Source organism: Lutzomyia longipalpis, chromosome 4 (assembly GCF_024334085.1).
Source record: "Lutzomyia longipalpis isolate SR_M1_2022 chromosome 4, ASM2433408v1".
In the NCBI taxonomy this organism is placed as follows: Eukaryota; Metazoa; Arthropoda; class Insecta; order Diptera; family Psychodidae; genus Lutzomyia; species Lutzomyia longipalpis.
This window is the reverse complement of record NC_074710.1, coordinates 23,329,223-23,355,096: the sequence shown is the minus strand read 5'-3', so window position 1 is coordinate 23,355,096 and position 25,874 is coordinate 23,329,223. Positions and strand designations below refer to the sequence as shown.

General features: G+C 36.3%; 6 protein-coding genes across 7 annotated transcripts in view; 3 read left to right on the top strand and 3 right to left on the bottom strand.

The window, feature by feature from the left end:
• LOC129795035 (probable asparagine--tRNA ligase, mitochondrial) overlaps positions 1-25,874 on the bottom strand; it is a 1,173,171-nt gene that overhangs the window by 912,625 nt on the left and 234,672 nt on the right. The window lies entirely within an intron of this gene.
• LOC129794972 (mucin-2-like) overlaps positions 1-25,874 on the top strand; it is an 826,140-nt gene that overhangs the window by 777,567 nt on the left and 22,699 nt on the right. The window lies entirely within an intron of this gene.
• Positions 533-15,988, top strand: LOC129795000 (sodium-dependent nutrient amino acid transporter 1-like). Of its 2 annotated transcripts, none has more exons than XM_055836001.1 (5): positions 533-753; positions 9,682-10,166; positions 12,265-12,493; positions 13,026-13,296; positions 14,865-15,988. In XM_055836001.1, the coding sequence occupies exons 2-5, from the start codon at positions 9,743-9,745 to the stop codon at positions 15,861-15,863; spliced, it is 1,923 nt and encodes a 640-aa protein (XP_055691976.1). In that variant the 5' UTR covers positions 533-753; positions 9,682-9,742; the 3' UTR covers positions 15,864-15,988. The 2 variants fall into 2 exon arrangements, with proteins under 2 accessions (XP_055691976.1, XP_055691977.1); XM_055836002.1 differs by lacking the exon at positions 12,265-12,493 and adding an exon at positions 12,661-12,877 and having other exon boundaries at positions 539-753.
• LOC129795091 (6-phosphogluconolactonase) lies at positions 15,928-17,051 on the bottom strand. Its single transcript, XM_055836126.1, has one exon. The coding sequence runs from the start codon at positions 16,970-16,972 to the stop codon at positions 16,256-16,258; it is 717 nt and encodes a 238-aa protein (XP_055692101.1). The 5' UTR covers positions 16,973-17,051; the 3' UTR covers positions 15,928-16,255.
• LOC129795100 (uncharacterized) lies at positions 17,766-18,389 on the top strand. Its single transcript, XM_055836137.1, has 2 exons — positions 17,766-17,775; positions 17,846-18,389. Exons 1-2 carry the CDS (start codon positions 17,767-17,769, stop codon positions 18,374-18,376), a joined length of 540 nt encoding a protein of 179 aa, XP_055692112.1. The 5' UTR covers position 17,766; the 3' UTR covers positions 18,377-18,389.
• On the bottom strand, positions 20,833-25,707 carry LOC129794994 (protein lines). The gene is made up of 2 exons (XM_055835987.1): positions 25,440-25,707; positions 20,833-23,432 (listed from the first exon to the last, which is right to left on the bottom strand). Exon 2 carries the CDS (start codon positions 23,284-23,286, stop codon positions 20,968-20,970), a length of 2,319 nt encoding a protein of 772 aa, XP_055691962.1. The 5' UTR covers positions 23,287-23,432; positions 25,440-25,707; the 3' UTR covers positions 20,833-20,967.

Here is a 25,874-nt window from a genome sequence, read left to right as displayed (position 1 = left end):
TCATAGAGTTCTTTGGGAATATCCAACCCATTAATTACCTGAAATTTTTTTTTCCTCTGCTTGGTTAAAATAAAAATCCAGTTAATAAAACAGGATTACCCATTGCCTCGTGTTTCCCATCAACACGGGTTTGTTTGTTCGGTATGTTTTCACCTGTGTTGTAGACTCCAATAAAACGTGCGGTGCTCTACACAGAGGTGTGCCAAAATGGGGGGAAATTGCGTCCACATGGCCCGTAGAAAAAAAAGTGCCACAGACGCTGATCATGACGCTCGATGGGAATCTCATATCACATCTGTCTCTCTGCCAAAGCGCGTTCGATACCCGATAAACCCACACCCCACACCATCGTGAGAGCTGCTGAGGAAGCTCTCGAAATGGCCCCACTATTGCTGTGTTTCTTCCACAGCGGGCTCGACACATCGGAAATGTCCATGATGAAGGTCTCTGGCGAGAGAAGCTTCCATGTATGTGCCTCTGCGTGAGCTTTGCCTCCAGTTGTAGCGCGCAAAGCACCTCAGTTTTGTATTCGCGGCGATCGCGAATGGATCGAAAGTTGCAAAAGAAAATTCTCGCGCGAAAAAACTAAAAGAATTTTCTCAAAGAAAATAAAAATTTTTCCATCTTCTCTCAAGTTTTTTTTTGTAATCCTCCCAATCTCAAACTTCTGTGCTTGTGGGGAAAATTGCTTTAGTTGACACAGTGTTTGTTGAACGTGAGAAAGAAAAGAGTCAATTGTTCTTATCTTAATTGGTAAGATTGCTCAAAGTCTTCACATTTCTCTTATATTGCATGATCATTAAAATGAAGGACTTAAATAATAATCTTTCTGATTGTTTAATCTCAAAGCAAAAAACAAGTAAAGTTCTGAGAAGAATTTGGAGGGAAAAAAAATTGTGGTTGATGAAGTACTTCACATTAGAAATACCCCAAAAATCTTATTAAATTTAAAAAAAAAAAAAAACAAATGAAGTTCTAAGAAAAATTTGGAGGAGAGAAAAAAATTCTGAGTGTGTTTGATGAAGTACTTCAGGTTGGAAAACCCCAAAAAGTCTTATTATTAAATTATAAAGGAATTTATTCATTTTGATGCGATCATGGGGTTATTGAATAATTCCAACGAATTCAATATGAGGATACAAAAAAAATTGTGCGAATGTTATGAAATATTTGTGTGAAGTGAAGCGAATTTATTTTTCACATAAAGCATATGCTTTATGTACATTTTATATTCGATAAAGAAGCCTTGAAGATCCGTGAGAGATAGATTCACTTGTAATGCAATTTTTTTTACGAAGCTTTAACCAATTTTTCATCAAAATTTAACTTCTGAATAAATTCTTGGGAAAAAGTGTATATTAACAAAAAATCCTGGGCATAACAGAGTTAATGGATATTCTGAGAATAATTAGATTATCATGTGGAGCATATGCTTTATAGCGCAGATGTGTGTGACTCTCTGTCCTTTTAGGAGCATCAATCAAGTATCAGTGAATGCCGTAAATGCTCCCAGAAAGACCTGCGTATGCTTTATGTGCAAAATAACCGAAATAAGATGAAATATGGGCGTGGCTTTTTTAGCTGTGACTTTTTTGAGAAATCTATTCAGAGGATTCAGAGTGAACCCAAGTGAAAAAATTTTATCGGATTTTCTTCAATGTTTTGTAGTGTTTTTTTATATCTTGTATGTTTTGTATCTTTTAATAAAGTCACAAAAACTTAAAAATAAATAAACTCTTTTCTATCAAACTGTTTTCAAACAAATAGATTATACCAAAAAACTACGGAAATGATGTACCTAAAACTTATAACCCTTGATCAATGAATCATGCCTTGAATTTTGCTTCTTAACCCCTTAACTGTTTATTACTTTTAAATGTTTTTGCTCATTGTTTTGTGAATCTAAAACCGCAAAACTATTAATGTTTTTATTAAAAAGATTTACAAGTACGTGTTACTAATTTTATTGAAGGAAAAAACAATTTTTATTAGATCTTTGCGGTGAAGAAAATTTATTATTACTCTTAGGCCTTTTACGACTGCATGAAACATCGAAACATTGAAACATTCAATAATTTTTTCATGGGGATTTTTATTCTGTGGATGTTCACAGAGGATATTTCCAAATTGAATCGTCTTCCTTGACCATTTTGCATGAAGAATTAACGCATTTCTTATTTGGAGAGATAATTTAAGGGGGGTCTCTTTTGAGAGGTGGTGAAATTAAATATTTTAATTTTTCTTGGGGTTTTTCTTAAACTTGGTTTTCAAGTGTTGATGACATTTAAAGACTTATCATTAAAGAGTAAGAAAATCACTTTCCGCCATCTTAGATGCGACGCCATCTTGAGATTTTCCTCAAAACACAAAGGTAGGTTTTTCTCAGGATCTACTGGATGGATTTTGATGGGGTAAAAAGCAAATGGAAGAGGAAATACCAATGCAGATTTTGATGTACCAGAATTTTGAATTTCCACTCTGGGGCTGAGAAAAGTGGAAAAATGTGACTTTTTTCAGAAATTTTTGACGTTTTTTCACTTTTCTCAGCCCCAGAATGGAAATTCAAAATTCTGCTACATCAAAATCTGCATTGGTATTTCCTCTTTCATTTGCTTTTTACCCCATCAAAATCTATCCAGTAGATCCTGAGAAAAACCTACCTTTGTGTTTTAGGGCAGTTCTGCGGAAAAGTCGGAAAATCACAAGATGGCGTCGCACCTAAAATGGCGAAAAGTGATTTTCTTACACTTCAATAACTAGGCTACAAATGTAACCATAATCGGATATCCAAGTTTAAGAAAAACCCCAAGAAAATGACAACATTAAAAATGTGTAAATTCTAACAGATTTCCCAAGAGACCCCCCTTAATTCATTTAAATTCGAGGATATACTAATGTTTTTTATTTCGTCCATTGAGGCATTCGCTGACTGAAACGTGAAACATTGTATTTTCCTGAATTTTTATTAATATATTGTTTTTCGGAATAAGAAATGCGTTGAATTTTCATACAAGTTGCCAAGGAAGACGTGACTAAGAAATATTCTTCTAAAACTTCCTTAGAATAAATATCCTGATTAAAGAATTAAATGTTTATATGCTTCAAACAGTCGTGAAAGGGTTAATTGTGCAATCTCCCTCCCCATGTTTTATTCTGTATCAATTGTCCACCCCCTACTAAAATATAATCATCACGACAAACTCATGAGTTCACGTTTTGTTCTTCATTCTCAATAATTGTGCAACGGAAAAAAAGATCAAGGAGTTCTGGTAAAATAGCGCAATATCTCTGTACAATAAACTCTATCAAAGACATTGCTTTATGATGAAAATTGTTAGGTATTCAACGTGAAGATAATGTTTTATGGGAATTCTAAATTGATTTTGCTTTGTTCATTGAGAAAGACATGCGAATTAGTACTTTCCAATAAACAGACCAGAATTTTCTGGTTTACTTTTTATTAATTTTGCAAAGTCTTGGAGCAAAAATGAATAAATAATTTCTTTCAGGATTTTTTTCAAAGTAAAAAAAACTTCAAAAACTATCTCTTAATTCTTTCATTTTATCACTGTCTATTGACGTAAAGCCAGAGAAAAAGCTGTTTGATAATATATTACTTCTTTTCTAATAATATGCAAACAAATAATTAATTAATTCAACATAAAATGAAGCAGTTGTTGGATAAGAAAATGTAAAATTTTATTTTGAAGTTTCTTCACAAAATTTTGTCGCTTTTCTTGACTTTTTAAATCCTTCTGAACATATTTATGATTATTGCTTAATATTCTTGATTTTTTACGTTCTCTGTTTTCCATGTACTTGATTATTACTTCATTTGATTTACCGGAGAAATATTCTCCAATGATTTAGTAATGAGAAACGAAACCTTGAAGCAAGTTTGAGGCATTGAAGACACAAAGCTGTGCTCAAGAACAGTAAAGGTAAGGCTTGTCTTGAGCCCTTCTCGAAGCACTTTTGGGCATGTCTGATTGATATTGAAAGATTAGAAAATTTTAGGAATTATAAATTTTCAACGTACTTCCTCTTTTAATGTTTTGAGGAACTTCTAATATTCCAGAGAATATCTAATTTATTTCTTTTATTTTGAAGCAAATCTTATGTAAAAGCTCAAAAAAATCAAAAAGATTTGATTAGTTTGCACAAAAAATTATATTTTGTGAAAAATAAATCACAAACCACGCCCCCATTGTAGTTCATTTTGTATTTTTGTCATAAAAAGCATATGCATCAGTTCTCTATTGATGTGATTATTTGAAATGTAACGGAATACTTAATTACTTATTTTCTCTGGAGAATTTAGGATGTGTTTCCCATAGCATAATGCCAAATTTGTAAGGTCATAAAAGCTCATAAATTCTTTTTCTAACTTTTTTCTTTTTAAATGTGTGTACAAAGTAACCCCGTGTGACGGTATTCGTTAAAAAGTCCGCTAAATCGCATTTTGCAACATAAAGTTTGGTCAAGGTTGCTCTTAACAGCATCATAACCCAATGTGAGCTTCTCCTCATTTTAACTCTGACCGTGTATTTAACTAAACTCTCTCATATTGAAGAAAAAGACTCATACCTACATAAAGATTCCCACATTCACCCGGCATTGGGCTAATCTTTTTGCCAATGATTTGTGTATTGGTGCGCCACGAGCTTTTCTAATACCTACATTTCATGCATAAATTACATAATAATTTTTTTTATTTCATCGTGAAATTATGCTTCTGTGTGAATTTCCCCATAAAAACATAAAATCCATCAAGCACGCGTGGTGGGGATGAAGAAACGAGTTTCTTGTTGCATTAATTTTCTCACCTGGATTTTACTTTTAATTTGAGTGCAAATATGTAGCATTTCCCGCATTGACAAGGACAAGAGCAATGTGAGTGAATGTATAAAAGGAATTTAATTACTTTATTATCTACTCCACAATAAACTCCTCATTGAACAAATTCAATGAGCAAAAAAAATGTATATCTGTATGCGAAATTGTCACGATTGTCGCATTATTTGAAGAAGTTTTTTTTTGTTGCAATAAATCAATTAATTTTCTTCTCTGTCAGAAGCGGAAAATTTTTCCATTTCTTTTCGTTGTGATTTTTATGTGAAATGCGTGCCTTTTTGAGGTTTTTTTTGTTGCGTGAATCAGTTCGCAATAATCAGGAATAATTGTATTTTGATCTCAATGCGAAAGTCATTCAATCAATCACTTTATCACTCCCGCCTAGCGCGTCAATTACATTCTCAATTACATACGTCTCTCATATTATATTTATAATGTTGTATATTAATGCTTCATTAAGGGCCCCAATGTTCACTCTCTCTCTCTCTCCCTCTCTCTTACACTCTCTACATACAACAATATGTAGATTTGCGGTGGTGGAAGGAAAGGTATTGCAACAATAAATGGCCACAGATAGTGCGAGAAAGTCGATGCGGAGGAGCAGAGGGATGATCATGATTACTCCATTCTGATAAGAACCTTTTGCTGTGTAGTATCTATGTATACATATTAAGCAAAAAAAGTGAATGGGAGGCAATTCTTTTGCATATTAACATCATGCAATCATTCAGGAAGTCTCACAAGAGGTACCACCTCACTTAATGATTTTCAAGAACTTCAAGAAAATCAAAAAAATCGAGGAGAAAGAAGTTAAATCCGGTGATGGTTGTCGCTGCTCAAATTAAGCACTGGATACAACTGCTTTGGATAAAAGATCGATAAAAATTTGCCTCAATGGATCAAGAGTACGAAAGCCCAAGGGGCGAATAAATGCTCATTTTTTGATACACAATTAAATTTACATTTAAATTGTCCTTAAAAATTAAAAGAATTATTTTTTTTATTCTTGGCTGGAAGTAGAATAATACTCCTACAAAAAATGTTTAAAAAAAAAAGATTTCTTTTTCAATTTGTTGATATTCTTGCAAAAAAAAAGTTTACAAAATACAGAATTGAAGAGAAATTTGGAATAAGAAAAAAATATTCGGAATATTGATGAAAATCAGAAAATATTCTTCAATTATTTTACAAATATTCTTTAATTGTTTAGAGTATGTATTCGTTATGTATTTCGAATATTCTTCAATTCTCAGGAATATTCGTTGTTCAAATTGACTAATATATTTAAAAATCTGATAAATATTCGTAAATATTTGAAGAATATTTCATAGAATTGAAGAATATTAGAAGAAATTAAGGATTATTCAAAATATTTAAAAAGAATATTCGACAATTTAAAAGAAATACATATTTACAAAAATCAACGAATATTTAGAATTATTAACGAAATATTCTTAAATATTTAAAGAATATTCGGAATAATTACGGAATGAACTGACATTTCTTTCTTTCTTACGTAATTTAAAAGAAAAAGATTTTTGCAAAAGAAAGATCTAAGGGAATGGGAAATACGAACACAAAAGACTTAAATCCACAAAATTCTGAAACATCGACAAAATTTAAAATGGCGAAACGTGGCCATCTTGAAATTTCTGAAAATTTGTTCCAAGAGCTTTTTAAGTTTTAACACCTTGAGGCCCAGTCAGATTTACTGGCACGCTATGACGTTTATACCAAGTTTGAGCCAATCTGAGTAGGTCAAATTTTTAATATTTGAATGTTCCTTTGCCTACGCTAAATAACTACAAAAATCAATCAATTGAATAACCACGCTGGGAAGCAAGAAAAAACTGCTCCTCCTCTGCTGCAACAGAAAGCGCGCAAAAAGCTCCATTGCAAGTTCTTTACGATCTCTTGCAATAAGCGTCGGAGATTGCTTCATGCACGGCGCATAATTAAGAAGTTTGAAAAAGTCCATCATCATTGATGGACAATTGAGCGTTGCATCAATCGACGACCTCTTAATCAACAAATTGCGCGGGATCTTCACACGTGAAGAAACTTTTGAGACTTTGTACTGCGCAAAGAGTTTTAATTTTTCTTTCCCACCACCAATGCAATTTGTGGAATGCTTCTTGCCCTCAGGAGATAAACATGGAATTTTTTCTGTGTTTTGGGGGAATTTGGTAACAATAACATATTTGAGACAAGAAAGTTTGGATTTAGTTAGGAAAACTCTGTTGTATTTTATTCAGAGAGAAAGTGTGAAAGCCACGCCTCTATTTCATTTTATTTTTGCTTATTTTATGTATAAAGCATATGCTTCAATGCTTTAATTAATGAATTACTTTAAGGACTTTTAGTAATCCGTTATACTTCAAATAAGCACATCAATAGAGAACTGACGCATATTAAAAAGAACATTTTATGCTAAATAACCCACTTCACCTTACCTTCTACAATCTTTAATAATAAAATATGAAAAAGATCAAAATATTAAAAAGCAATTTTATTCATGATGTCTCTTGAAAATTTTCCGGATATTTCTTGATTTTCATGTACGATTGCAGAATAAATCAAATTAATATTCCAAAATGAAGATCGATTCACCAGCAATGTCAAGAATAGCATTATAGAGTGCTAAAAAAGAAATTGATTGATGTTCTTTTGAAGGTAAGAATTTCATGAGGTGTGGCGAATTTTACAAAAGAAAAGGTATCACCGCATCGCACCAATTCGATGGTGGCAGCTTATCGTTGAACAACCTTCGCGACAAGAGCTTTTGTTCGTTTTTATACCTTCTTTATCACCCCCCTAAAGAATTTTACAATATTTACAAATCCTATCATCAGCCATTTACATTGCAATTTAGACAATAATGCAATAATCTCATTCACATTTCCACGCACAAACATCATACACAAGTCGCTTTCAACGCCTTGTACTGATTTTTTCACATCTCAAGTGTTTTCCTTTCTCTCCTCATTTTGTTCTTGTTTTATTCTTCATAAATTGATGAAATTGCGGATGAATGTCAAGTTCAAGAATATATTGTGGTCGTCGTCGTAATTCATTGCAGAGAAATTAAATTGAAATGTTTTATGGGAAATTAATACAACATACGCGTAAAATGCTTCTTTTAAAGCTTGAATAACTTTAACACCTTGAGATTATAAAATTCAGTTGAGTGTTAATTTTTTTCTTAGAATTTTTGGATGTTTTAGTTAGAACGGTTAGAACAATAGCAGAATATATGAATAGATTTATGAAAAAGTGATGAATTAAACCCTTTCGCGTTTCTTGGGCCATACCTAGACCTAAACGTGAAACATTTTATTCTACCTTTGACTTAATTGAATTGTTTTTCCAAGTTAAAATTTTATTAAATTCACATAAAAGATGCCAAAGAAGACCTTCTGGCTGAAAAACGTTCTCTGAAAGCATCCACAGAATAAATATCTTGATAAAAAGGGCGCATGTTTCAATGTTTCACGTAGACACGAAAGGGTTAACTAAATCAAGATAAAACAAAATCTAAACTAGTAGGAAAAAGTGGGGCAAAAAAAGTCAGTCAAGGGTTTAGGAAAAATTCAAAATAACCATTTTTCTAAAATATGGTTCAAGGTTTTTCTGAAATTCTTTTATGACCATTGCTCCCCCTAAGATTATAAAAACTTTTGAAATTTTAATGAATTTAAAAAATTATAAAAAATGATTAATCTTATACCATCACAAGCACAATTTTTTAAATTATTTTTCTTTAGATCTTAGCGTAAAAACTCGGTGTCAATATAGTATCATAGTTAATAAAAATGTTAGTCAATTAGTGCAAACTATTCCTTTGCACTGCATTTTATTGCCTTTACGTCAATGCATAATCTTTCAGAAGATTTTAAGATCAAAGACATAAAAATTCATTACAAAGTTGTATTTGACTCTGATCTATTTATTTGATATGCAGGAATTTCATGAGAATTGTATTGCACCAAATTAAATAAAATCTTGTCCTTCAAAGGGGCTCCTCAATCGCTTTAAAAACATCCATTCTGTTAAAGTTTTACAACAAAATTTAAGTTGCAAGAAGAAAAGAAAAGATTTTTAACAGAATCGACCTCAATATTAACGTTTTGAAATTGAGACGCCATCTTTTCTTTTTCAAGCCACATTGGCTCATATTTTCATTTATTGTAAAAAAAAATCTCCTGAATCGATTGTGTTGAAAATATGTGGAAATTTTGTAAATCTTTAAAAGTTAAATGGTTATGCTTGAATAGGATTTAGGGTTATTGGTGCATTCTCCAAAAAAAAAAACTTCAAGATCAGAAATAACATAACCTAAAAATAACATTTCTTTGGTAAAGAACTATTTTATTCCGATCAGTGAACAACTTTTTTAGGAGCCCCCGACAGAAATGGGTTAAATTACTTTGTTTTTTTCTTTCTATATGAATTGTTTAATTTTATAAACAGAGAATACACAACGAAAACCAAAAAAAATGCAATAAAAATGTTGTAACCAGTAAATTCATTGAAGTTTTATTATTTTTTCATAATGGCCGTCATAAGTATTTTACCAGCTGCTGTTAAATAAAAACAAACACATACCTTACAAAAAATTCAATATTACTCACTACTGAAAATGAATAGAAATGTCGGACATTGCAAATTAATACGCCACCAACTCATCGTAAAGTCAACACATAATAATTCCAAACTTGGCGCAATTTTGCAAAAAAAAAATTAATGATCTTCCACTCATGTATTCACGTGTTTATTATTTTTATGTTTATACAACTTTTTTATTTGTTTTCTTTTGTTCCACAACAGGGGTGTCTGGAGCAAAGGAAAATTAAAAAAAAATAAAATAAGAGCAGCTTAACAGTTGACAATGACGGGGCACGATAATCCAACATTCCTCGATGATAATGTTTCGGTGCCAGGAGACTACAGACCCACCTACTTCCCACAGAGACCTACAAAATTCGATCCTGACACCCAACAGCAGACGTGCAATGATGCCGCCCCACCGCCCAATACCCTCCCACCGGATAAACCGAGTGATATTCCACCACGTGAGACGTGGGGGAAGGGCGTTGAGTTCCTCATGTCGTGCATTGCAATGTCCGTTGGTCTTGGCAATGTGTGGCGCTTCCCATTCACAGCCCTCAACAATGGCGGCGGGGCCTTCCTTATACCCTACTTGATAGTCCTCCTGCTCGTTGGACGACCCATCTACTACATGGAAATGGCCATTGGGCAGTTTTCAAGTCGTGGCAGTGTCAAAGTTTATGATTTTGCACCAGCTATGAGAGGTAAGGAAGACGTTTCAAAATAACCTAAAAATTTAGAATCTGATTTCGTTGAAATCTGACAAGCGGTTTTTGAGTTACATACATCCAAAAGATGATTTAAGAATTACCTACTTGACGATTTAACCCTTTGGCTTGGACCCTTGGACGCCTCAGGCGGTCTAACACAGTTATGGAATCCAACAGCCGTTAAATTTAAAAATGACGACAAAAAGAACTAAGAGTTCAAGTGCTAGAATTTGTGGGTCTGATAAGGACTGAGAAATTCTAGCAGTCACTTTCGTAGGACTTCCTATAGAAGAACTGTTACATACAGATTCCTTAGGGCGTCTGTGGTTCTTATGTTCTAATGGTTCCCAAAGAAGTAAGACATTCAATTCGTTTTTATTCCATGTATAGGCTTAGAGAAAAAAAAACTGCTAGAACTTCCTGGTTTGTGAATTTAAGGCATTCAGTAATTTCCAAAGAATGAAAACGTTCATATAGCAGAACTTTAGTGTAAAATTCTTTAAAAAGAACTGCTGGAATTGATGGGTCTGCCTTCAATACCTTAAGAACTAAAAAATTCTAGCAGTCACTTTCGTACAGGACTCTATCTAGAAGAACTGTTACATACAGACCCCTTAAACATGGAAAGACCTAAAGAAAGAACTGCTAGAACGTCCTAGTTTATCAATTTAAGGCATTCAGTAATCTCCAAAAAATAAAAACATTAAAATAACAGGAGTTTAATCTAAAATTCTTTGAAAAGAACTGCTAGAATTTAATGATCTGAAACGACTGAGTGACTATTGAATTTCAGATAGTTAAAAAAAATCTCTCTGATCCTGTACAACGTCATGTAAATCGTCTTTTATATCCTGCAAATCATCCTTAAAGGTTAAAACCTAAAAACGTTAAATTTTAAAACTTCATCTGATCATGAGTTTTCTAGACTTCAGACTTTCATTTCTAAGAGCTCCAAGATGAAAACCAAGCTCTTAGTTTTCAAAATACAAGCAATCTGAGGGAACTTTTTAACGACTGTGTAATGTTGTGTTTGAGGTAGCTTCGGATCGCAGTCAATAATAATGCAAGCTTATTTTATGCTAAATAGCGACGTTTCGCTAATAGATTTAATTAGCATCATCAGGCTCTGGGAAGGGGGAGAAAAATTACAAAGATTTCTTTAAGAAAAATTTTAACAAAATTTTTAAAAAATTTAACGGAAAAAACTAAGTAAAAACTTTTTGGAAGAAAAACGCGTATACAATTCCATAGCGGATGAGCAAAAGCAAAAGAAATTAATAAAGAAACTTACATTAGCAAGGCGTAATTGAAAATTGAGAAAAACTAAACATAATGTTGAAATGAACAAACACTGACGTCAACCATTGGGCACCACCACGTCACGGGAACTCTGCCAGATCACTGGTGAGTAGTACGGCGAAAGGGAGCTGCCTTCCTGTCGATCGTTGACCAAACCAGTCTGCTGGAGCCGAATAAAGAACATCTCCATAACGTTCAAATGGCGGGAAAATCTCGTCTGACTCAAAATCTTGGGGTTGTCGAAGTCAAAGGAATGAGTACGATGTTCACGGCAGTGTCCCACCAAAGAGGAGGAAACCCTGGTGGTGTCTTTCAGAGACCTTACGTGCTCAGAAATGCTTTTGCTCATCCGCTATGGAATTGTATACGCGTTTTTCTTCCAAAAAGTTTTTACTTAGTTTTTTCCGTTAAATTTTTTAAAAATTTTGTTAAAATTTTTCTTAAAGAAATCTTTGTAATTTTTCTCCCCCTTCCCAGAGCCTGATGATGCTAATTAAATCTATTAGCGAAACGTCGCTATTTAGCATAAAATAAGCTTGCATTATTATTGACTGCGATCCGAAGCTACCTCAAACACATACAAGCAATCTTTGGTTAAGGACGCCATATTTAATACGATTCTTGAGTCTAGGAAGAATCAATTAGTCTTGATAAAACTTAATCAAGACCAAATCTGAACTGACTTTTTTATTAAAACAATTCTGACTTTTGCTCAAAATCTTCTCTTTATTAACCTTTTTTTGCAATAAAAGTTTTTTTTTATAAATTCCTGTAAACAAAAATATCTCAAAAGGAGTCGGGTATGGCCAGATCATTGCAACTTTCTGGGTAATGACCTACTATTCGTCCGTCATGGCGATCACAGTCAGATACTTATCTGAGTCCTTCAGTTCAACCCTTCCTTGGACATGGTGCCGAGACACGTGGTCCAATTCCACGTGCGTTGATTCCCTTCTCAAGAACACCTCACACACACTCACAACAGTCTCAGCAGCGAGATCTTCCTCAGATCTCTTCTATCAGTGAGTCCATGTAAAGCCAAACCTGGGATGGTGTGTTGTAACCGTTGTAATGTAATATGGACTTTGGAATTTCGTAGTTATTACTTTTATATAATTACAGGCGAAGTGTAGACTTTAATATTCTATCTGATGATGGTATTTTATGAGAAACTTTGCATGTTTTTAAGGTGTTGGTTTCGGACAAGTGATAGCCATTATATGCGCAGCAACGTACTATTCATCTGTGATGGCCCTTATTGTATCCTACCTCGTGGATTCCTTCAAGAATCCCCTTCCATGGACGAAATGTCGTGAAAACTGGATAAACTGCATTGATTCACAAGGACAATCGAGTCCCGTCAATCCGGACAGTGGACTCACAACATCATCACAATTCTATTTTCTGTAATTAACCGCCATTTTGTTCTACCACTTTATTGTTTTGTTTCACTATGTAGTTTTGTTTTTTAACTAGCTGTACTAACTGGTTACGTCATTTGTTGGAGAATATTTTATTTGCATAGTAACAAAATCTCTTTTACTTTCGCCTCAGCAATGAAGTCTTGAAGGAAAAACCCCAAATAGACGATGGAATCGGACTTCCGGATCCGTATTTGACAATGTGCTTAGCAATCTCATGGCTAGTTGTAATGCTAGTTCTCATTAAGGGTGTCAAGAGTGCTGGGAAGGCTTCGTACTTCCTTGCTCTCTTCCCATACGTTGTACTTGGAATACTGCTGATCCGATCGTCAACGCTACCCGGAGCAATGGACGGGATTATTTACTTCATTAAACCGCAGTGGAACCAGCTGCTAAATCCGCAGGTATCAGTATTCTGCTGCTCTTATTGATTCCACAAAACGCTCAATACTTCAAAGCCTTGACTTTTTCTATTTGAGAACTTCGCAGACAGTTCAAACACTTCAGAACGTCTCTGGCGGCCTTACGCTTTTATAATTTAACAGTCATTTTATTAACCTCTAGGCCGCCAAGCGGGGTCGTTGAACGACCCCAGCCCAATATTTCGTGCTATAACTTAATAAATATAAAAGATACCATACCCATCTTTTGGAAATAAGTTCTTTGGTTATCTGAGGAGGTTGTGTAAAAATTTCAGCTCAATCCGTCCACCACAAGAAAAGTTATTAAGGAAAATGTAGAAGAAGGGAATTCAAAAATTAGTGTAACGGTCATGCTGCGGAAAATTTCTTAGAATGAAGTTAGTCACATCATAAATCATATGGTTGAAGGGGGTTGAAGGGTTGTGTTTACTTTCTCACTTTACCTTCTCAGTGTCAGAATTATCGCGAATAAGAAACATAAACAACATAAAACATAATTAGAAGCATATAAATGTGCAAAACAATAAGGAATATTCGAGAAATATTGCCATTTATCACGGTGCGGGAAGTGAGGGGAATGTGGGGAAATAGTGAAAAAAATAGCAGTTGCAGTCAACTTCGTGGCAAATTTCTCACGAAGAAAGTGTGAAAAATGAGTGAAAAATGTTTTTCCCTAATATCTTCTTCTGCGTGTTTCCGGGTGGCGAATTTGTGATGCAAGGGGCAAGAGGACTATATAAGGAGTCTAAAGGTAGTGACCCGACAGTTCCCGGTTTTATAGTTTATGAGAAAATCGACTTCCTTCTTGGGGTCGTTCAACGACCCCACCTTGGCGCTCTAAGGAAGCTCCAAGGTCTTGGCGGCCAGCAGGTTAAACATCAAGCTTTACTTACGCCTTATTTGAATTAAACTTGCCTCTTTTCTCAGCTGTACACTTTTCAAACTTATTTGAGCAGATTTTTAGATATTTAAAAGATGGAGTCCTGGGCATGAATTTTCTAAGACTGAAAAACTCCTAAAGAGTTAAGCGCTTTAAAATAAACGTGAAAACCGGGAAAATCTTACGGGAGTTTTTCACAGATGCATTATTTTTCTTAGAGGATCATGCTCAAGTGAAGTTTTCCTCACTTTTTCCTACAAGAAGCCTTCCTTACAAAAAGTGCGTCGAAAGCTCCGGAGATACATAGTTGTTTTAATTCGGCTGAATTAAGACGCGGCTTCCCTGCCGACGCTTCCGGAAGGAGTTCTGAGCTCCTAAAATCTCATTTGTTTCTCAACTTCCGGCTATTTTTCTCTCAATATTTCCTTTTTTTCTCATAACTCTTTCACTGGCCTTTATCTGAAAAAAATGGCTGCCAATATTACTTTATTTTTCGCTCAAACCTCAAGCCTTTAGTATACTAATTTCAAATTCAAATAAAACATCCGTTACACGTAGCCATGTTTAAATTCAAAGGCTTGCGTCCTTCATTAAACAATGAAAAGGCTTTCATAAAAGATTAAGATTAATAATTCGTTGCAACTCCTGATCATCTCCTTTAATGTTACAGGTATGGTATGCTGCTGTAACGCAAGTCTTCTTCTCCCTCTCCGTCTGCTTTGGGAATGTCATCATGTACGCTTCCTTCAATAAGTTTGATCACAACATCTACCGAGATGCCAATATTGTTACCACACTGGATACATTTACATCCCTCATAGCAGGCCTGACGATATTTGGGATCCTTGGACATCTGGCGCATGAGATCGGGACGGATGATGTGTCAACGGTTGTTGTATCTGGAGCTGGATTGGCCTTCATCTCGTACCCGGATGCAATTGCAAAGTTCGATTTCCTGCCACAGATGTTCTCCGTGCTGTTCTTCTTCATGCTCTTCGTCTTGGGCATTGGAAGCAACGTGGCTATGGCATCGAATATTTGCACCGTGATACGTGATGCCTTCCCGAAGGTGAAGAACTGGCAGGTTTCCGCTGGGGTGTCCCTTATTGGACTTGCTCTTGGATCCGTCTACGTTACCCCTGGGGGGCAGTTTATCTTGGAACTTGTTGACTACTTCGGTGCTTCCAACATTGTCTACGTTCTGGCCATTGGAGAACTCATTGCACTGCACTACATCTACGGGCTAGGACGCTTCTGTCGAGACATTGAATTTATGATTGGAAAACGTCCTGGAATCTACTGGAGGCTAACATGGGGCTTCATTACACCCGTCCTGCTGCTCATCATCTTCATCTACACCCTGGCTATCTACTCACCGCTCACCTACCGTGGTCAGAGCTATCCAAGTGCTGCATATGCTGCTGGATGGACATTGGCTGCCTTTGGGGTGTTGCAACTTCCTATTTGGGCTGCTGTGGCGGTTATTAGGGAAGATGGGAAGACGTGGAGGGAGAAATTCGTAAGAGCTTTCAAACCACGCTCCAATTGGGGCCCCGTTGTACCCGCCATTGCTGAAAAGTACCACAAATTTCGCGCAACGGAAGACAGCAAGGAACTCTTTGCTAATGATGGGTTTTTCAACAAGATCAAGAGGACGCTGTTTGGGTGATTCCACACAGAGAAGCTCCTTCTGCCCAACGTTCAACGACAAAAGTATTTATAAATAAATAAAATTGTACCATTTTTACCGTAGAAACTTTTATTTCTAAGAAATAAACATAAACATCTCGTGATTAGTTTTACAAACATCAATCCCTTCACCCTCTTTTGAACACTTGGGAATGAATTCTTTAAGATTGAAAAACTCCCGTGATAAACTCCCGGGAGTTTATCACGGAAGCTTGTTTTTCTTAGAGGATCATGCTCACGTGACGTTTTCCTCGCTTTTTCCTGCAAAAAGCCTTCGGGAGTTTATCACAAGAGTTTTTCACTCTTAGAGAATACAACCCGTGGAATGCCTGAAGATTCTCTTGAGGAATTTTCGAATAAATTGCAGAGAAATCAGAGCTGAGATGCAGCAGCAGTGTCAAGGATCCAGAAGAGCTGACCATTGAGTGGCTGCACACGACCTGCAGGTAAGTTTTCACCATCTTTGAGTATCCTCCGGACCATTTCAGCCTTTGAGGCTCCAGCCATGGCAAAGATGCAACATTTGGCTGCATTGAGAAGCGGATAAGTCATCGTAACACGCTCCGGAGGGGGTTTTGGGGAATCAGAGATGGGTGCAATGAGACAGGAAGTCTCCCCAAGGAGCCCATGGTCAGGAAAGAGAGAACAAGTATGCCCATCTGGACCCATTCCCAGGAGCAGAAGATCAAATGAGGGAACTCCAACGGCCTCATGGAAAAACTCCCGGACTCTCTTCTCATAGTCAACAGCACATTCCTCCAGGGGCAGCTTCAGATTAATCTGCACAAATTGCTCCTCAGTGAGAGACGTAGCTGGGATGAGAGTTTGCCTGTAGAGACCAAATGTGGAGTCAGCACTGTCCACGGGCACGTAGCGTTCATCGCAGAAGAAGAGCTTCCATTTGGACCAGTCTGTTTGAATGCGTGGAAGTCCAGCTGCGAGGTACTTCACGAGAGATCCTCCAGACAGTCCAATTGAGAAGGAAGATTTGCCGGCAATCGCCTCCTGGGCATACTTCTCAACTAATTCGGCCAATTTCTCAATCACCTGCGCCTCAGATGACACCTTGATGATCTCCTTTCCAGTCATTTTACCCGCGGGGCAGCTGATTTATCCTCCTGCCCGGATGATCTTCACGCCATTAAGGTGTAACCTCAGTGATGATTTGTTGTTTTTGAGCTTTTGAAAGTCACCACCAAAGCTCTTCGGGATGTAGTGGCGCTGCTTGTCAATGAGAAGGTAAAGAAAATGAGAAAATTATCCAAATCAATGCGAATGAAAAACAAACTTTTCTTTCTAATTTTCCGGTTATTTTCAAGATTATTTTTTTGAGTGAAATTTCATTGAAAATCCTGGAAAAATACGGGAAGAATTTTTGTTTGATTTTAAAACTTTGAAATGTTCTAAAATCCTGTCCCAAAACCTTTCAACAGGCACAATTGAGCTGCAGCAGGAGGAAAAGCAGCAACTTCCTTTTGGTAATTTTCTGATAATTCAGATTGTTTTGAGTTTTTTTCTTCTTTTTTTCTGAAATTTCAATGAAAATCTTAGAAAATAGGATACTTGATGAAGCTTTTTTTTTCAAATCTAAAAACATGTTTGAAAAATTGTCCCAAAAATCGCATTCAACGGTCACAATCAGCAGCCATTTTGTTTGTGAACGTAGCGTGCTTTGTACATTTTGCGCTAAGCGAAAATTGGAAAATTTTCACGGAAAATCCCAATAAAAACACATAAATTGACTTGAAAAGTGTTGTTTGTGGTACAGAGATCAAGAATTGGTTGTTAATTTGAAAGAAAAGCGCCCCATTTGCGAAGAATTTTCATTCGACAAGCTTCAAGATCTTTTCCGGAGTAAAAAAAGATCCGTTTCTTTTTTCAAGATGTCCGCGGTGAGAAAGATATTTTTTCTTATATTGCTGTTATCTAACATTTTTGCGTTTTTTTTTCTTTACAATTTAGAGTAAGATAAATGCTGAGATAAAGAAGATAAGGCTACTTCGACTCAATTGTATTCACTCAATGTCCAATGATTTCTATGATGCTGTTGTTCCATTGAGGTTGAAGTATCACGAAGCTAAGACGCGAAGATTAAAGCCCAAGTTGTTCAATCAGTTGAGAATTCTGACTCAACGCATGGCAAATGACTTGGATAAACATCAACAGGAAGCTGATAAATTGAAGTTGAAGCTGAAGAAGGCAAATACAAAGTTCAGGAAACTTCCTGAACTAGAAGAAAGCTCTGTTCTGCTTAAGGAATTTGAAATCTTTGATGAATTCCTTCGTGAAACGGATGAAATGAGGGCTTACATCAAGACTTCCATGATGGCGGTTCTCGAAGATGCAACACTCAATGGCAAACAGAAGATTGAACAAGCATTCATTCATTTTGAGCACTTCTTTCCGGCTTTATTTCAGTCTTTCCAGCGTGCTGAACCAACTGGCGCAGCTTTTGAAGGAATGCTTCTCTTCATCAACGTCATTAGACTTTGAATTTCAACCCAAACATGATATAACCTCCATGACAATTTTCACATCCTTTATAAGTCATCTATGACCAATAATAAAGATTTTTTTGTGAATTTATGTAAGAATAATGAAATAAAAAAAGGAAATTTCGCTTTACATATTCTTAAATTTAATTGTTTTTTAAATAAATTTTAAGAATAATTTCAGTAGAGTTTGAAAAATTTGCATTTTATTAGGGAAAAATACTTTTGTACCAATAGCGCTATGTGTTGAAGGGTTAAAGGGCTTTATTCATTTCTGTATGAAAACAACTCTCAAGCAAACGATGGAAAAAAAATTTCAGAAAAATCAGCTAAGGTTTACCTAAAATACAAACAGTAACGCTTATGCTTCGTCGAAGATTTGAGCTAGAAAATTACTTTTCATATATTTAAAGATTTAAAGGACTTTATTCTTTTTCGTATGGGAAAGGTCCTCTTTTGAGAAAATCAATGGGAAGAAAATCGTAATCATAGAGAACATGAAATTAACGAAGAGACTCCCTATTTCTTCTATTGGCTTGAATCATCTGACAAAAGTCAAAGGTGTGAGTATTATCATTTCTGTATGAAACATTTACGCTGATATTTCATCTGTGAGTTTCGAGAAGATAATTGAATTAACAGAATTTTTTTCGATTTGTGTTTTGTGACGTTTATCCCGTTTATCATTCATTGTTATGTTTGACGTTTCTTTCTTAATTCAGACATTTTTCAATAATTTTTGACGTTTATTCTAACTTTTGATTTTACTAACGTTTGACGTTTTCTTTATAGTAATATTTGAAATCCATTTTTCATTTTTTAAGCTTTTTAAGGCCCTTCCTTCATGCATTAATCTTTCATTAAGTCAAAAGTACAGAAGGTACAAAAAGACAGATTACATACTTACCAAGTCCGTATGCCGAAAGCTTTTGTAATCCTACAAAAGAAACTGAGAAAAAAAACTTAAAAGTAAAAAAAAGAAAAGAAATATTGAAAAAAGTAGTTTATTGTGTTGATTTTCTCGTAAATAGTAGATAAATCTTATAAATATTTTTCTTTTCTCTAAAATATCTAAAGAAGGCACTTAGCTGTAGATTTTATATTTTTTTCCTTAAAAAATTACGAATGTAAAATGGACTAAAGACAATTCTTATAGATCTTATTATAAAAAAAGTATTAAACTATCCAACATAGTTTCTATGTACGTAACTTTTATCTCGTCAATTCCGAGTGAAAGAACAAAGTTTTTTTTTAATTAAATATACAGATTTTTTTTATGTTTTGTTCTTTTTTTAACCTTAAATCGTGTATGGAATGATGTTAAAATAAATGTTAATTTAGGGGACAAAAAATGATTAAATTAGAGATTTTGTAAAATTATAAACAAAATAAATCTTAAAGAGTTAGTTTACAATCTTACAATTTTTTTTTCTTCTTAAAAATTAAGGGGCTTTTTCCTCCTCATTTTTTTTCTTGAGGAGATTTTACTATTCTCTAGTGGTTCTATATGTCTTCTTGAGTACTTCTTTTCAGATTCAGTCAAGGTAGTTTCTTTTTTTTTAGTTTTAGTTTTTTTTAATTGCTACGCTTCTTTTTCTTTTAACGCCATTGGCACCGTTGTATTTATACAGAGGACAGGAATCTCGCTGAAGAGTAAGAAGTTGTAACTTTTCTTTTAATTCTTCCTCCTATTTTGTTTTGCTTGGTTTTCCAGTATTGATCACATTTAAAGACTTATTATTGAAGTGTAAGAATATCACTTTCCGCCATATTATATAATCGACACCATCTTGTGATTTTCTTTAAAACACAAAGGTAGGTTTTTCTCAGGATCTACTGGATGGATTTTGATGAGGTAAAAAGCAAATGAAAGAGGAAGGATTAACGGAGAATGTACCGGAACAAAATTTTGAATTTCAACTCAGAAGCTAAGAAAAGTATATAAATATTCTTATTGACTTTTCTCAACTTCTGAGTCGAAATTCAAAAATTCGTTCTGGTACATTCTCCGCTAATGCTTCCTCATCCATTTGCTTTTTACCCCATCAAAATCCATCCAGTAGATCCTGAGAAAAACCTCCCTTTGTGTTTTAGGACAGTTCTGTGGAAAAGCCGAAAAATCACAAGATGGCGTCGCATCTAAGATAGCGAAAAGTGATTTTCTTACAATTCAATAACACCAAGTCTATGAAAAACTTGAAGAAAGCCCAGAATTGCTATAAAATTGAAAGATTTGGCCAAAGATCTACGTTTTAACGCCCTAAATGTCTTATGATGATGAATTCTCAAAGCTCTGTATTTCAATGAGTTTAGTTGGAGGCTAACTGTTAATCGGGTTATGATATAGGCTTAACTATAGGTTATGTTATAGTTCTAACTTGATCCTCTTCAGCGATCTTTTTTGTTACAATTTAGCCCTCAATTCAAGGGCTACATTGTAAAAACAGCTAATTCGGTTCGGAGCTCATACAAAGTTTGCCGGTTTTACAATTTAGTCCTTAATTGTTCTTCCGCAGATACTCAGGCAAGGGAACACGGTGCTGACGTGGCAAGGATTATTTATTCATTTGTTTTACGTGAGAAGAACTCTCCCTAGCTTAACCCATCACCCTCGTAGAGCCCCTCGCAAATGCGCAGGAGACTCTGAACGGGTCCAATATCATAGGGGAAACGTGACATGGCGACAAGACTCTGAATTTGCATTTTGAGCCTTATGAGAACACTCATGGCGTCATCGAGGCAATTATTCCCAACACTCGATTCCTGGCATGACGTCACGAACATTGACCAATTCAGCCGAATGTACTTGAGGAAGCGCAGCAGATAGAGTAGGAAGCACGTTTCATTGCTTATGAGAAGATCCAAGAGGAGACTCCCACTGTAGGTGATCATATTGAGGAATTCGAGGAAGGTAAAGACGGGATTGAGCATTGCTACCAATTCGGGGAAGGCATTATTGCGGAAGGACATGTTAACAGTCACATCGAGTGTGCAAACCATCGCCTCAATTAGGTAGTCATCCTGATCGTCAAAGAGCCGAATGAGGATGTTGCTGAAATGCGTCTCGGGATGAAGTTCCATAATGTCCTTCATGAAATCCTCGAGCTTCTTCAGGGCATCCCGTATACTCTCTTCTATTGTCTTGATATCCTGCACGGCTTGGAAGTCGGTGCTTTCAATTGAGGAATCCGATGAGTCACTCCGAACTTCCTTTGCTGTCACTGCAACGGATTTCAGGACAAGTAGAACGAGTTTTTGCAGGAGAGGCTTATCCACGGTGCGGGAGTCGGATGTTTCAGCTGGAATCCGATGGCTAAGTGTGTGCTCGTCGTAGGAAACATTCTCCCCACGACGTCCTGTGAAGTTTACGTGATTATCCACACGTTCCTGCGGGAGGGAACGTAGAAGCCACCCGCGGCGTACTTGGAGGACAATCTGAGCTGCAAAGGAACACGTGGCCTTCGGGAGGAGATCCTGCAGCGCCAAGGTGCTTCCGTAGCAGAGAGCTTCGTTGAAAAGGGTCAACATTTGCTTGTAAACCGTTGCAGGGAGGTCACGACTTAGCAGCTTCCGCAGATCATTGAGCGGTTCGTGGAAGTAAAGCGTCTGGACAATAGGCAAGTTGGCACGTACGGATATTATACTCTCCCAGAAGGCTAGGAATGCCAGGATACATTCCTCCGCAAGGACGCTCCCCTCTGTGGCTGCAATTTCCGCCCAACTCCCAATAACCGTTGACATCCGTTCCACAATACTCGGCCATTCCTCCTTCAGCGTCTCAATCATGTCAAATTTCAACGTTCCCGAATCGAAGCTCTCCGAATCCGTGAGTGTCACCAACTGGCACCCATTCTCCGTCACGCGGACAATGGGATGTGGTGCCCCGGGTGTCCGTAAACTCCCCGCCGTAGACGACGTAGCAGCTGCAACCATTTCGGGATTGTAATGCGTTGCAAAGTAGTTTGTTTCCAACGGTGGTGGTTGCACTGGAGGTGGTTCATCATCCTCCTCGTCGTCCTCATCGAGCGGATGCTCCTCCATATCCTTCCATTCGACAATCCTCCGGAGAATCTCCGCGGAAATTGCGACACGTCTCATTGTTGCCTCATCTATCGTCTCCAACGCCATAAAATTCTCCACAATCGGCTTCAACTTCTCACTCGCAACATTCATGTACTTCTTCGCAATCAGGAGGAAGGATGCCAACACCCGACCAGCTAAGAAGCGCACAAAACGATTCTCATGATCACACAATTGGGTGATTTCATCAATTAGCGCCAATTCCTGCAGCAATAGCCGTTCACATGCCTCAAGTACCCTCAAGCAGATGAAACCCTTAATATTCTGTGGCAGGTAAACCTCAAAGAGGAGTTGAATATTTGACAAGAACTGCATAGTTCGCACTGCAGGCCATTCCTTTAGTACCCCACTGCGTTTCCCATTCTCCATACGGAAGAGGCGTCGCATTGCACGTTCACTCACCCCACAGAGGCACTGCTTCATCAGGTGCGTGTGCACTTCAGCTAAATCCCCATCAGGTGGCGCTGTTGTGTGAACTTTCAGTAAATCCGGAAAGGATGGTGATATCCGTGTCTCTCCATCCACCGCAAGTCGTCGTTGAACATTGTCAATCTCATCCCCAGCCGGACATCGCGACGCCCCATCTGCAACCACCGTTGGGGATGACGATGTGGACGTGCTGGCACCATTTAGCTGCGGCTGCTGTGGGGATGCAATAATGTCCGGTGGGGCGATTTTGGTGGCATCCTCCATGGGGGCATTTTTGCTCTCAATACGCTGTCGCTTCGTCACGGGTTGCTCATTGGCCATCCCAGTGGCTGAATTAGGGCGCTCAAGGGGCGGATCACGTACACCACCAGTCAGAGTGGCGGGATCCCGCCGTAAAACCATAACACACACACACGCTGCTTGTTTGTTTTCTTTTCTTTTTTCTTGCCCTTTAAATGAGCTTTAAAGGAATTTTCACCTTAACCTCACTCTCCTCATCTTTGCATCCTTTCTGGCGCTGCCTGGGAATCCTTGGAAACTGGATATTTCTGTAAAAGTAAGTTAAATTGAATTTAGGAACAATTTAATTAAATAAATTTGTGATTTTATTAAGGGAGGAGAGTCTGATATCTTTCTATTTTGTAGGAAGATGTTGAGTAGAGAGAAAATCAGGGATGTAGTCAGAAGTTTTCTCAATGGGATATTTTTACAGGGTGGCCAGGAAATTAGGACAATATTTTCATATCCAATAACTTTTGATAGAATTGAGATATCTGAAATTTCTTTCCCCAAAAAATGCGTAAACACTTAAAGTTTTATTTGCTTTTTATTTAAAAAAAAAAGAACGTGAAAATATTCATTTTCTTCATGTAGAATATTACTGCTTTTCATGTCAAATAAACACTGAAATTTTCTTAGAAGATATTTTAAGCATTTTATGCATCTTTTGGTGGAAGAAGTTTTCAGATAATCTCAATCCAATCAAGTTATTCGCGGTTGAAATCTTGCACTAATTTCCTGACCACCCTGTAGAAGAAAAATTACCTAAATGTCGATTAAAATTAATTTAAAAAGAACAACTTAAGGACCAAAGTTTATAACCAAAAAGATAATTAAACCTTAAAAAAGTTTGTTGCATTTGAATTGAAAGCTTTTGAAAATTTTTGTGCAATTTCTAAAGTTTTGAATTTTATTCTAACGTTAAACATAGTTCCCAAAAAGGTTATAATTACTTTTAACGTTAGAAACTTCAAAATATCCGCGATTACTCCGATTGTTTTATTGTTTGATATTAATTTTAATATTTGACGTTTTTTTTTTCAAATGTTTAGATATCTATTTCTATCATTGGACATTTGTTCTATTGTTTGACGTTCTTTTTCACTTACTATTGATTGTAAGCAACGTTTGACGTTTGTTTTCTTCTTTTTGACAGTAATTCTAGAGCTTGACGTGTGCAGTATAATTTTTGTCATTTCTAACGTTTGATGATTCTGTTGTAAATTTTATCTTTTTTTTTTTAATTTGATATTTCTTGAATTTTTGACATTTATTTTTACTTTTGACATTTCTAACACTACCCAGCGGGCACAGAGTAAGGATTTCGTGTGATAATTGTACCAATTTTAAGATTAATCTTGAGATATCTTTAAGAAATCTTACATTTGTGCCCACTGGGACGTTTCCTTTCTGACTTTGAACGTTTTATTTAATGTTAGTTTTAAACGAAAATAATAATTCTTTTGGCATATAAATTAGGGAAACCTGACCTTTTAAAAGTTCTAACATTCTCCCTGGCAAATAAATCTTAAGCTAAAATCTTCTTAAATTATCGAATTAGTTGCTGAACTCACTAACTCGAACTTCCCAACACTATGAAGTTTTAGTGCAAAGTTGATTTGAATTGACTAAATAACGAATATTCTTTTTAGTCAAACAATTATTCTAATTCAATCTATTCAATAGTCCAATTACATTCCTATTGGATTCCCCATGATATCTAGAATAGAGTTAGAACTGCCTCCAGAATCTCCGGAAAACTCATTTAATGATTTTTCCTGAATTTTCTCACAAAATCTCGATTGAATTCATCAATAAATCTCAGTTTTGTCCCAAAACAGCCTTCATTAAGCCCCCAATTGGCAAGATAAAGCCCCAAGAGGGGGGAATCCGATCAGCCTGTTGCTTCCGGAAAGCACAAATGAACCAACACGCGCAACATAGCAACGCATTCTTCGCATTCCAATGCATTTTTCCGCCAAAAAATTGCACAAAAATCGTGTTTTTCACTCATAATTCCTCAACAATCCTGCAAAGATGCTTTTCCTGATGGATAGTTGTGGAAAATCCGTGAAATTGGGGTGAAAATTGAGAAAATAGTAATGAAACTCTTCGTTTTGGCTACTGGTGTTGATACGTCGCGTCCATTTGATTCATTCCCACTAAAAGCCGCCGAATTTACCCCAAAAATCCCTTCTTGGGGCTCCCAAACGGTACAAAGGGACTCTCTAAGGGTGTGCGGGGGTGTATGTTTGTGTTTTTCCCCGGGAAATTACCTTTTCTCGTGGATTTTCACTCAAAATATGCAGAAATGAAAGGGATGTTGGTTAAAAACACAAACTCCGTGATGTTCTTCGCAGCTCCCAAATTACGCACTTAATGGTGGAAATTCACACAGAAAACATTAAAAAGTTTCCCATGGAAATTAACTTTGTGTGAAAAATCACGGGAAATTGGGGAAAATTGTTGAGATTTTCACGAAACTTTTCTGACAAATCTCCTCCAACTTTTTTTTTCACTACAAATGGTTCTCTATTCGGATATTTTCGGACTGTCTTCGGGTGACATCGGGGAAATTTTTCAGCGCCATCTTGTGCCTGGGGTATGGTGTTAATGTTCGAAGTTACATTTCGAACATTGTTTCGGAGGTATTCGGATGTGGTCAAGGTGGGATGTTTACCAGGGGAGTGGGCGGGAAGTTCGAATAAGAG

Bases quoted from the DNA above. Each gene is read 5' to 3' on its own strand.
- LOC129794994 (XM_055835987.1), bottom strand. From the start codon at position 23,286: ATGGTTTTACGGCGGGATCCCGCCACTCTGACTGGTGGTGTACGTGAT.
- LOC129795000 (XM_055836001.1), top strand. From the start codon at position 9,743: ATGACGGGGCACGATAATCCAACATTCCTCGATGATAATGTTTCGGTG. The intron at 10,167-12,264 runs GTAAGGAAGACG...ATATCTCAAAAG, and splicing joins TTTTGCACCAGCTATGAGAG to GAGTCGGGTATGGCCAGATC. The intron at 13,297-14,864 runs GTATCAGTATTC...TTAATGTTACAG, and splicing joins ACCAGCTGCTAAATCCGCAG to GTATGGTATGCTGCTGTAAC.
- LOC129795091 (XM_055836126.1), bottom strand. From the start codon at position 16,972: ATGACTGGAAAGGAGATCATCAAGGTGTCATCTGAGGCGCAGGTGATT.